This window comes from Lagopus leucura, unplaced genomic scaffold (assembly GCF_019238085.1).
Source record: "Lagopus leucura isolate 7727_CA_CO unplaced genomic scaffold, USGS_WTPT01 Super-Scaffold_100004, whole genome shotgun sequence".
NCBI classification, from domain to species: domain Eukaryota; kingdom Metazoa; phylum Chordata; class Aves; order Galliformes; family Phasianidae; genus Lagopus; species Lagopus leucura.
In genome coordinates this window covers 60,465,627-60,478,474 of record NW_024962264.1, presented here as the reverse complement: position 1 = coordinate 60,478,474, position 12,848 = coordinate 60,465,627, and the positions used below count along the sequence as shown (strand labels likewise).

Below are 12,848 nucleotides of genomic sequence, written 5' to 3'. Positions count from 1 at the left end.
TTGGCCTCATATAACTAGTTTTGTTAATGCTATGAGTTGGTTTTCCTTCATTTTTACATAGACTCCAGACCTGCAAACATTTAAACACTGGACTAACAGATTCTGAACTTCTATCAGGTTACAGCAGGGAATAAGGCACTCAGCATGTACAGTGTCTGGCTGCAGACTTAAAGTCATTCATCTCCTGGGTCTTCTTAGGCAATTATAGTTTAAGATACATGCACATGGAGTACAGGACTCATGTAATATGGGATTTTTTTAATCTAAGTTGAGGAAAAGGTTTTTAGAAATCATAGGGCAATCCAGACAACTAATACAGCAGTTCGTGCAGGAAGTACATCAGTTCCAAACACCTTGATCACACAATGTGGCATTCAAATGAGAAATTACTGTAAGTGCATGAAGCTCATTATCCACTGCAAGCCAAAAGGAAGTATGAGTCTAAATGTTTCATCAAAATCATGGATATTCAGAAAGCATTTCTGAGGGAGGACAGCATCTTGCAAGACCACTATTTACGTATTTAACTGTTTTGGAAAGAACTTAATGATTTATTAGATTATTCCATTAATAATCCAGTGGACTAAAGACTGTGTGATATTAACATCCTTTAGCATAATGTGTCATATTCTTCAAATTACTTCATGCACTTTTCTACATAATAGGTTGTGTGTACTTCCATGAGTGAGCATATATGTCTGTGTTTTGCTTTACTTATTAAACTAGAAAACTTCAAATTATATTAACATTTATACATCATAATGATTGGATTTTCACACTTCTTGGAACAGAATCTACTTTCCAAGCATTTTTCTTGATTCTGTAGATCTATTGATGCAAAGGAGTTCAAAGAAATAAGACTGAGTAACGATTTTTTATTACATTTGTCTTCAAAGGGTAATTTCCGAAACAGTACTTGGGAAAACATTATTTAATGATTCCTCATTAATACTGACCTGTCTGTGAGGAGCCCATCCTATGGAATGTGCTACTTACTCAGGTACAGATTTACTTCCATATTCCTAATGATTTTTTTTGCAGTCCAAAATCAATGCTAATGTCACATGATGGACTTAAAAAATGACTGTGAGCTATATTAGAAGAGCTAATGAATGGAACTTAATATAGTAAAATAATGTAAAAAGAGAAGAGATTTCTGAAAATTGTTTTTAGTACGTGGTCATTAATATGTTAAGGCATGTACAAAAATGCATTAAAGGATCAGGAATATATTCCTGCAGGTACTTAGAACCTAATAAATAATGAATGTGATGATTAACTACATGGGCAGAAGTACAGCACATTACTAAGAAAAAGACTACATAAAACTTGTCTCTTGAATGGGTGAGCACCGTTGCTTTTAATATATAAAAACAATTGAACAGACTCACTTGTGTGCAAAGAGAAAACAAAAGAAGCAGGTGGCTTGAATTAACATTGTACTTTCAAATGACACAGATTTAAATATTGCTAAGAGCAATCAGGGTGCATGGAGCTGGGCGGAAGGGCAGCAGAACAAGGTGTGCAGAGCACGACGGCACCATTCAATGCTGTTTAAGCAGCCAGAGAGGTTTATGCAGGCCTAGAGAGCTGAAGTAGGACCACCACCAGGGCTTCTCCCTGACCTGCTGTGACCCTCCCCGAGCCTGTGCATGTTGAGCATGAGGGTCAAACAGTTCCAGTGGGTCATACTGGTCATTCATGCCTTCCATGGGCTGGCGGAGAAGTTTGTTAGGCCAAACCTCAACGGGTCTAAGGACAAAGTCGACTCGTCCAGCCCGTTTCATCTTGATGGGAAGGGTGACCCTTTTCATCACCCTGGTATAGCCCATGGCTTGGGCAGTGATTACATACGTCCCTGGAGGCAGGAGTCGCCAGTAGTCTCCATCAGCAGCTTTGGAAAGGCAAAGACACAAGAAGACAGAGTTTAGTTGGTGTTCCATCCTTTACAGATACATACTCATACTCGTGTATACTCGTGAATACATACATACACATATACACAAACATTTAGGGAGCAGGTTTTTAAAGGATTTTAGAAACAAGTTGACACAAATTTTGGAAAAAAGTTCAGACTGAAACATTTGAAGGACAAAAATATACTCTGCCTTTGAAAGTCTGGCATTTGGGAACTTAGGGAGTAAAATTCACATACAAAATTTCAGTAACTGGGAAGCTTTCCTTGCTGCTTGCCTATGGGCACAAGGAATAACTCCAAAGAAATAACATGAGTTAAAAACTACATGAAACTTAAGAAAGTGAAAGCAGAATCCAAGCTGCAATATACACATAAATATAGCATGTCAAAAGAGGTAAGAAATCCCTCTTTTTATTATATTACATTCTACTACTTTACAGATGTTATAGTGCATAAGACCATGCAGTCAGAGCTGCAGATGGTATAAATTGCCATTAGTATAAAATGAGTGTAAATTTCCTCCAGCTGAAGGTTAGGCCCCGCAGGCAAAAAGCAGGGAGTTTTAAAATGCAATATTTATTCTCCATTTTGTATTCCCTTTATTTTAAATGTTATGTTTCTTAACTCAGTTAATGCTGTATTAATGTTATTTTCCCATGGAATTTTCAGTCCTTTTTTTTGACACTGAAATTTAAAGATGTTTTAATCCTGTAACATTTTTAACCCCACCTAACACAAGTACAAATGCTCCATTTTACTTCAGTATAAACATATTTTTTATTCAACCCTTAATTCTTTAAATGTCCATTGCCAATGTAAAGCCATCACCTGGGAAGAGACCCTAATTCATGCCAGAATCTCCCATCAATTTAAAGAATATGCATAATCTCCACTATTGCATCCTTTCTGATGTTAAAGTGTGTGTTTTTTTTTTTAACTTGTGATTTTTTTATTTTTTTTTTCTTTTTTCCCAAAAGCTGGAAAGCATCCACTACATAATAAGTTATCATAGCTTTCCAAATTGATTCAACTATCGTCATAAAAAATGTTACCATTCATGTCTTCTGTTCTGCACTCCTATGGCCTATCCTGTCCCATTGAAATCAATAAAAAAATGAAAGTATTTATTCCAGTGCTCAGAACTTTAGGACTGTGAAAATTAGCAGTTGCACACACCTCGATATGTAGTTATCAGCTGGTGACGTTGAACATAATTCAAAATTCTATGTTCTTCTGCATTTGATATAAACATTGTTCACAGATTGCTTATATTTATACTGGTTTTCACATGGAAAAAGTTTGCTTGCCTTGCAAACACAGTAATTATTCCAGCTGCTAAAGACACTGCAGATCCTACTATACATTCTATATCTCATGCTGAGAATGTCTCATCTATTTTCCATGAATACAAGATGGACAGAGTAGTCTTGGCCTCCCAGCAGGGATATTGCTATATTCCTCCAGACATGAACTGTGTACTTCTAGGTGGATTTCTGAATTTCTCTAATATTCATTCTTTTTGATGGCTGGCTGACAGCTTCGTGTGGAAGTTTTAACTGCAAGGACTGTGTCATCCCAGAGATATGACAGACTCAACAGTCAGTTTGATGTTTGCTCTCTCTTACTTTTCTCAAAACAAACTCACAGCTGAGCCTTGACTTCTCAATAAGGTGACATTTCCATCAGATGTGACAAGAGTTCACAGGTTCACTTCTCAGCGCTTTCACTCTGCCCCAGGAAAAAATCTGAAATAAAAATATTACCTGTGGTGATATCATGCTGGATGCCTCTGACTGAAATTCTAGCATTTTTAATTGGGTTGCCAAATTTATCAGACACAATTCCTTTTATTCCCCGATGAACCTGGAAAAGCAAAGCAAGGATAGATAAGAGTCATTGATCATAGCACTACATCTGAATATTCTACCTGTGTTGAGAGGAAACAACTTTTGAGAGGTTTGATCCATTACAGAGGATCTTGGGTGCTAATAACTCTTTCTACACTGAGATCTCAAAAGCAGCAATATCTTCTTGGAGAGAGCTGATGAAAAGGGAGAACTGAACAAGCACTTTCCCAGGCTAGGCATGTTGCTGTGCATTGCAATGAGGATCCCTCCACTGCGCAGATAAGTAGCATCTCATGATACAACTTCAGCACTTAGAAACTGTTGCTGATTGCCTATCCTAGACCCAGGACTAGAAAGAAATGAAAAGTTAAAGCTGTAAAAAGCAATCTGATGCTCTACACACAGTGTAAAGGGATCATTGCTGCAATGAGCGGAATCAAATCAGCATAGAGCAGTGGCCCTTTACTCAAAGTGCAGCATTAAAAGATGTGAGAAGTAAATCAAAATCATGCATAATTCTTAGCTTTAAGACAATAACACACATAAACAATACACTGCCATGCTGGCAGCAGAATCAGTTAATGAAGTTTTACAAAGAAACCAGGTGTTTTTTGTTAGTTGAAATAGGTAGTTTTCATTTTCTTCCACTTCTTCCTAAGGGATCTCAAAGTGCTTAAAGAACCAAAACTGCACAACTGTCTTGTGGTAGACATAATTTTACTATTTTAGAGTAAAAACATACAAATAAAATAATAACATGAATTCTAAGTTAAGGAGAAATCAGAAGAAGAATAAATATTTGTAATGTTATATTTATCTCTGTATTAATATTATTAAATATGTAATCCTTTGTGCAATCCTGATATCCTATGCAATTCTTAATGCAATATTTTAAAATCATTTTCAACACGGGTTTATGAATATTAATCAATATATAACACTGAATACAGTTACAGAATTTTAATATTTTTATGTCATATGAGCGAATAAGAGTATTTCAGGAAAATTTTAAGCCACTTTGGACTCATCATCTCCGTGCTGCCTACACATCACTACATGTCAGACTGTCATGATAGCAGTGTGTACAATATCCTTCTTCTCTTCTCTACAAGCACAGCTGCTTGAGTTGATGAGAAATGTGTTTGGTGACAAAATAAAGAGCAATGTGAATTCTGTCAAACGAAGAGGTGCAAAAAAAGCTCACTTTATGTAAGGATCTTTCTTTTGGAGCTTTCAAAAATGGAAATTTTTCTGCTGGAAACTCTATATGAGCTTTGTAATTGAAAAGTGATTCTACTTCTGTTTTTCCTGTGAATTGTTATGATTAACTTGTGCTGTTCTTCTTTACTTATTTTTCTTCCTGACTTTAAAGAGCAAAGCATCAAAGCAGTGAAAAAAATAAAGTGGAAAATAGATATGTTTAAAAACAAGCAGTTGAACATCTGACTTTATGGTAACTTTTTCATACTAAGCTTTTAAAATAATTAGCATTGTCAAATGACAGCAGGCTTTTATTTAAGGTGATATTCTACTGTCATTTTAATGTAGCCTTTCCATACTGAGTGGAGCAATGCACTGATGGATTTAGGAATGACTCAGTCTAAGGACTTAAAAACTGTCCCTTAAAAAAGATTATGATGAAGAACTGCAATTTACTTTTCAGCATTGAACTTGAGGATTTATCATATGGATAGTGGGTAAATCTGGTCAGAAGAGTAATCTCTGAGCCAAATTGAATTTACACTGTAGACATACTCAAAGTAGTATGACCTCATCCAACTTCAGTAATAATTTTGCAATTACAACATGAGAGGATAAAAATGACAAATATGAAATTTGTTTAATGATGTTGATTTGGTTTGCTTTATTAAATACACTGTTTTTGGGTTTGCCTCAGGTCTGTGCCATGTAGTTTTCAGAGTGTTTTTTGGTGCAACTTCCAATGGGGAGAAGAGATGAGTGTTTATGAAAATGAGTACTACTTCAGTGTGTTAAGCCAAGGAGATTTGTACAACACCAACCAGCCTGGTATGTATCAGAATAAGAAAAGTTAGAATTGGTTATGGCAGACTTAATCCTTATCGGGAGTAATTCAGTCATCCTTATCTGCAAAGTTGTTTTGCTTACTGTCCTGCATTTACTCAAAAAGCTTTTCCGGCACAGACTTCTACAGTATCTCACACTATAAAAATCTTTACATCTTGAAGGCTTCAACTGCAATATATATGGATTTAACCCAGCTCCATTTGGATTCACTAAAACTCATTTTCATCAGACAGCTGTAAAATGAAATGAGTTTGGTGGTCTGTACTGTAGACTTTATTGAATGATGATACTTACCACAAGTAGCAAGAGGTTGCTTAGAAAGGCAATAAAGACACTCCTAACTATTTTAAATTACTGTGTACTCTATCAAAATAAGGCATGACAGAAATCTAATCTACTAATGGCTGAGAGAAAGAGGAGCAACTTCTGTTTCTGTGCTCACTTACTTATTGTCAATGAGGTATTTGTTTTTGCTGAGCTCAAGCTTATTATTAAAAATGACTTTCTAATGGCTTGCTTTAATGCTCACAGACATACAGTTGTCCCTTCAGAAAATGAGGCCTCAAACATTTTAAACTGTTTTATCTAGAAATTGAGCTTAGAAGTGTGGAAACAATGTTTCTAGCAAGTTACTAAGAACCTCCCCATTTCAACTGAGTCTGTATCTCCTGTTGCTGTGCAGCGGAGTTTGGCCGTGAGCACAGAATATTACAGTGAAAAAGCTCCAAGAAGCTTTCTGGAAAACAGATCTTGGTTTATTCTTCAGGAGAAAGGCTGATTTGTATTTTTCTACATGTATTTTTTTTTTCTTGGCATTAAAGTTAGAAAGTTGATTTATAACATTGAAAGTATTTAGATACAATTCCCTTTTTCATTGTTTTAAATTTCTCTATTTTCATCATTCCTGAAAGACAAGGCAAATATTATCTGAATGCTCTGTCAGACAAGTGGAGGCCCTGGGCTGCAGGTGGAATGTGATGACTGATTTAGTGCTGTCTCAATGATAACTAACCAGGAAAACAGTAATGGGAGAAATATTGACAAAGAAAATAAGAAGAAAACCATAAGCATTAAGGTCTGAAAATGTAGAGTCATACCATCTCCATGTAGTTCAGAAGGGCATCTCTGTTTTCATGCCAGATTGTAAACAGTTCTTCTTCCAATGGAAATTTTTCACATCCTACCTCCACAGTAACTTCAAAGCAATTTGTATGAAGATAATTAAAATCTGCCATACCTGCAGGTTCAGAAGGAAAAAGAAGAGATAAAGAAGAACCCATTTAACTCCAAACTGGAACTTTGCTGTTGCAGTTGGATGAATGCAATGGCCAATACTTATAAATTATCCAACAAATTCAGAATGCTAGAACTTGTTTCAGCTGCAAATTAACTAATGACTGTAACACTGCTTTCCAGTGAAAAAACATCATTTCAAGTATTGCACACCTGGCCAAGAAGCAGCAATAGAAAGATATGAAACGGAAACGGCTGGAAACTGCAGCACAGGAAGTTCCGCACAAATGTGCGCAGGAACTTCTTTACAGTGAGGTGACGGAGCACTGGAACAGGCTGCCCAGGGAGGTGGTGGAGTCTCCTTCTCTGGAGATGTTCAAGACCTGCCTGGATGCCTACCTGTGTGACCTGCTGTAGGGAACCTGCTTTGGCAGGGGGGTTGGACTCCATGATCTCTGGAGGTCCCTTCCAACCCCTACGATTCTGTGATTCTGTGAAGAATTGGCTAATCACATTAATTGGATAACCAGCCATATTAGATATAATTGCCAAAGCTCATCAGGATATACATGACCATTTGCTATTAGAATATTTGGAAATGTTTCTGCACAAATGGCACTGGATATAATTTTCAGAAGAATGGAAGTCTAAGATATTTAAACTTGATTCTCACTCATGCCTCACATCTTTCTGAATGCCCAGTTTCAACACAATAGTTTTAAGAACTGTCCAAGTTCAATTTTAAGACATAATTGAAGTGCCTCTGAAAATGTTATGAATACTAGTAACTCATCCATTAGATACTGAAAAAAAAATGAACAATACTATTGAGGAAATAAAATTACCAACTTAAGCACAAATTAATGGGAAGTTTGTTTCTGCTGTTGTTTTTCATTTAAAAAAAAAAAGTTTTTTTAAACAAATTGAAAAAGCAATACATTCAGAAAGAATACAAATACAAAAAATGAAATAAAACCTATGGTACTACGGTATGACAGCACAGCATTAAGCATTTATTTCTACTTTTCAGATTTTAAAAATAGAAGGATCTTATATACAATAACAAACATGACTTGTATAGCTTGTTAATTTTTCTGGGTTTTATCAGGCTTAATTATGTCCCTTGGCAGCTGGAAATAAGTGCTACCAACATACATATCACTATTTTAATCCCTTACAGATAAGTTTTTGCAAGGATCAGACTAAAATAAACTGAAATGAATAAAATTATTTCTGTCAAACCCTTGTATCTCATAAAGGTCGCATAGAGGTTTTACCTCACTTGAAATGATGGTAAAGTGGTTTTACCTCCAGTGAAGCTGTACCACTCAGCACCATTTATAATACCTCCACGTTTTACAAAATTTCCACCACAGCGATGTTCCGATCGGTCTGAGATGACTGGATGTGCATCAGCATAGGCTTTTGCCAGCATTTTAAACATCTGAAAAAAATGGTGTGAAATAAACAGTAAACATGTTAGCCTTCAGTCATGGCTATTGCTGCTAGAAACTCTTGTTGTTGTTGAGCCCAGACAGTGAGCAACTCTGAGTCCTTGAGGCTGATGGAGAGGAAGAACCTCTGTGCAAGGATGTTCTGTCAGAAAGCTTTCACTTGCTTTCTTCTCTAATGTGCTTCTCTGCAATCCAATTTATTTAGCCAATACTAAATACCAGTTGATTTTATAACACTTGGCTTTAACCTGTCTTCAGCAGACATAGAAGTTTGTTTGGTCGGTCTAAATCCCAGGTTTAATAGCTGAAATCATGTCTCTCCATTATGTTCTAACTGTTGCTATTTTTACTCCTTCAGAAACACCTACACCAGCCTCAGCCCAACCAGATCTTTGCATCAGCTGCTGGTGATTAAAATAGACAGTGTCAATTTGGTTTGCACTTATCCTTCTCACAGGACAACCTGCCAGTTTGATCTCAATGACAGTTGCTTCTCCATGGGGCAGAAAGCATTCCTAAAAATGGAAAGATAGGATGTAGAGATGGAGTATGTCACCACCGATCTCTTAAGTGTGTTAATAGTGATGAAGAACAGCTGAGTCACCATCCAGAAATGAAAAGTGATGAGTACATGAAGTGAAGACAGAAGAAGAAGTGATCTGGGGGAGCCATTTCTTTGAGTCAGTTTTCTGTCACTTTTTCTTCAATGTTTATTCCAAATTTTAACACGTATACTCCCATCATTTATTTGATTCAAATCTCATCTATAAAAATTACAATTCCAGATTTCAGCCCTGAAATGACAGCAATTGTAAGAAGCCACCAGATCAGATCAGCATTACAGGTTGCACTGCACAGTTCTTAAGACAACATGCAAGGAATTGGGTGTCTAAAATCTTAGGTCACTTCCAACCCAAACCATTCTAGGATTCTGTGATTCCATGTAAAAAAAAATTTGCCAAAATCTTTCTGATGGCCAGAATAGCTGTGACTGGCCACAGACCTCAAAATAATTCCATGTTTATACAGAAGAGTGCATTATATAAAAGAGCATAAAGTGAGATAATGAAGAGGAATTTTGGAAGCATGATGTTCAGTTGCTAGAACAGGGTACATGCTGTTACATGCCAATACTGATCCCACTGATTGACACAGGTTGGGTTTTTTGAGTGGGAGAAAGGGAGAGTTTCCATTCTGCAAAGGGAGTGAACTTGACTCCATTTTAGTGCATATGTTACTGGTCACAGGGATCAGTGCCACTTCTGTATCACAAAGCAACAACAGTCTGCTGGAAACAGCAGGCAAAAAAAAAAAAAGGAAGGTTCTGGATTAGGTTAGCCCAAATAGATGCAAGAAAGTGACATAAGGGCATGGGTCAGTTTTGAGACTCAGCAGCTAGAAGCCTAGCCAGTAATGCAGGTTAAAGAGGCTTGAAATCTGCCACTGCCAGGAGGATCTCCATACTGCCACACATATACTATGAGAGACATACAGAAATGGCAACATCCAGGAGCTTTTGGAGATCTAGTTTGAATGTGCTTTGCAGAATTTGACTTTTGAAATTCTGAACATTATCTGTACAGCAGCATTTCACCCAGGGCTGCAGCCAAGGGTGCAAATTTGCCTCTCTTCCCCTTGCATGGTGCATTTGGTAAATCACTGCTCAGAACAAGGGATACAGCTAACATATAGCAGCTAAAACATGCTGCAATACTTCAGGTTGCCAGTTGCCCAGAAGCAGCAGCAGCAGATGACATTAGTTAAATGCAGGTCACTTCACTAGTACACATTTTATAACTTCCTGAGCAAAAGCCAAGTGATGCTGGTAGCATTATTAAGGTTCCTGAGCTGACTATTGAAAAGTTGGTTTAAATGGAGGACATCCCTAACCCACCCCTATATGTTCTAAACTTCCAACCTTGTAATTAGTTTCCCAAGCTTTGCTGATACTGACTATGAAGCCACCTCAGCATGAGGTTCTGTGTCTTACAAACCAGGAATCTATGTCTCTCAAACCAAGGATACAATTAGGGCTTACTCCATCCCAAAGGATGGATCCTTTCGTGTTATGTTACATTATGAATCATTTCATTCAAAACATCCATGCTGTCTCTGAATGGAGATGATGGAGGGACAGTTGTCCTTCATTCCCACGTCTGAACTGCTGGATGAGGAGTGAGTGGCCACAATCTTGCAACATCTCTGTGCTAACTGGGACTCCTTTAGCTAAATCATTGTTATGCACACACAGCCAGTACACTTCATGCTGCTCAGAAGAAATGAATTGATATGGAAAGTGTTAAGTAGTGATAAATATTTAATAGTTGCTGATGAGAACTGTCACTTTAGAAGAGATTCATCCCAGAGATGTGCTCAAAGATAAGGGATACCTCTAGTCAAACACCAACTTCTGATGATTTTCAATTGCTGTAAGCTGGGTAAGGAACCACATTTACTTAAGAGGCCAGGGACACTTTTAGCATACACTAGAAGGATAAAGAGCTGACTCTTCTCCTAGTGGGCTTGTCAGCAATGAATACTAGATTGAGGAAATCAAAGGGAAATAGGAAAGACAGCAAAAAATTTTACAGAAGATTTACAGTGATTCCCAGCTGAGGAACCTGAGAGGGGAAAATCATTCCTATTCTTCTGGAATAAATGTTACGAGGCTGCCACCATATGGTAGGCAGCCTTTTTGTTACGACAGATTTCAACGAGAAATAACACTTCTGATGAGGATTGCTTCTATTATTCTAGGAAAACAGTGGTAAAAATAGCAGGGCTTTCACCCATTATATAGTGATATCCTTAATTTTCTTAACCTGGGTCTCCTGAAAGCTTGTTTGGCCTCACAAAACATGAGTAAATTTGTACACATCAATCTGATAGCTATCTTTTAGAGAACATTCAGTATTCAGTAATTGTATGAATTACTATGAATTACTTAATGCATAAACTTTTTTTTTTTTTTTTTTTTTTTTTGGGGGGGGGGAATACCTCCTATTTATTTCCATGGGAACTACAACAGATACAAAGAGCTAAATAGCACTACTTGATAGAGAAAATTCAAATTCTGAATATGGAAACCATATCAATATACCTACTGTACAAAAATAATCTTACCTTCTCATCAGGTGTAGGGGAGAACTCTTTTTCTTCCATAGGATGCCTTGAATAGTCATAAGGATAAGTCACAACCAGTTCACCCCCATGGAGGCTGGCAGAGAGAACAAACGGGATGGACCTCATCCACTTCATGACTGCTTTAGTCTCAGGTGCCACCTGAAAACCAGGAGGAAAAATAGCCATGACTGATTTTTCAGCTCTGGAGAGATTTGGTTTTTAGCAGGATAAAGTCCAGTGAAGAAGAGTGTGTCAAGAAGGAGAACGATGAGGCTCTTCAGCTCTTCCATTCCAATGATTAATGGGGGAAAAGTGTCAGTTTGCTCCAGGGAACAGATCATAGAAACATAGGATTTCTGAGCTGGAAAGAACCCTTAATGATCATCTAGCCCTACTCCCCTGAAATGAACAGAGGCACCTACAGCTAGATAATTGCACAGAGCCCTGTCCCGCCTGACCTTGAATATCTTCAAGGCAGAGCATCCATAACCTCTATGGGCAACCTGTTCCAGTGCCTCGCTGCCCTTACTATAAAAAATTGATTAGATTACACGTACTGTTTTTATATCCCTATAAATCAGAAGCAAACACTGTGGAAAAACTAATGAAAAAAACCCAAACCACCACCACCAACAACAAAAACCCAAACAACAACCAAAAACAAAAAAACAGGAACTTTGACAAAGAATACTTTTTCACTGCAGTGACATTTTCAGCAATTCAAAGTGATGATGGCATTATTTTTCGCGGTGCTTTACTATTATTTGCAAACTAGATGTCTTTTCTAATTACATTTCTGAAACAGCAGGACTGACTTTGGATGGAATACAAGGACCAATTTGTAACGCTCAGCATTTGTTGCAAATAACATCTCATATATTAACCTTAGCTCTGCAAATAAAAGGAAAAGAAAAGATATAATACACAGCAACAACTGCAGTTCACTTGCAGGGAACTATTGCAAATAGGTCACAAAATTCGTCTTTCTGGCAGTGTATGTGAGGTGATAGCTGCCGGGGAGTGGGGATCGGACATCGCAGACGCGGGGTTCCGTCCTGCTCCGTTCTGCGGAGCGGTTTCACGGACCCAGCTTCGGCATTGGCGAATTCTTCGGGCTAACAGTGTCACCTGGTGGCTGGTCCTTGCAAGCCCAGACACCAGTCGGTGCTCTTGGAGGTGAGGCTGTTTTGTTTGCAACTTGCGAGGATATCAGGGAAAAAGAACGTC

The 12,848-nt window shown here is 37.6% G+C and overlaps 1 protein-coding gene across 1 annotated transcript in view; it reads right to left on the bottom strand.

Annotated features, from left to right (window-relative positions):
- Positions 1 to 1,450: 1,450 nt before the first annotated feature.
- The window catches only part of CPZ (carboxypeptidase Z), a 35,118-nt gene continuing 23,720 nt past the window's right edge, over positions 1,451 to 12,848 (bottom strand). The window contains exons 7-11 of the mRNA XM_042871855.1: positions 11,622 to 11,780; positions 8,353 to 8,488; positions 6,909 to 7,048; positions 3,682 to 3,781; positions 1,451 to 1,894 (exon numbers count right to left, since the gene is read on the bottom strand). Of these exons, the coding sequence (XP_042727789.1) occupies positions 1,545 to 1,894; positions 3,682 to 3,781; positions 6,909 to 7,048; positions 8,353 to 8,488; positions 11,622 to 11,780 (885 nt within the window). The 3' untranslated portion in view covers positions 1,451 to 1,544. The remainder of the gene's footprint in view (positions 1,895 to 3,681; positions 3,782 to 6,908; positions 7,049 to 8,352; positions 8,489 to 11,621; positions 11,781 to 12,848) is intronic.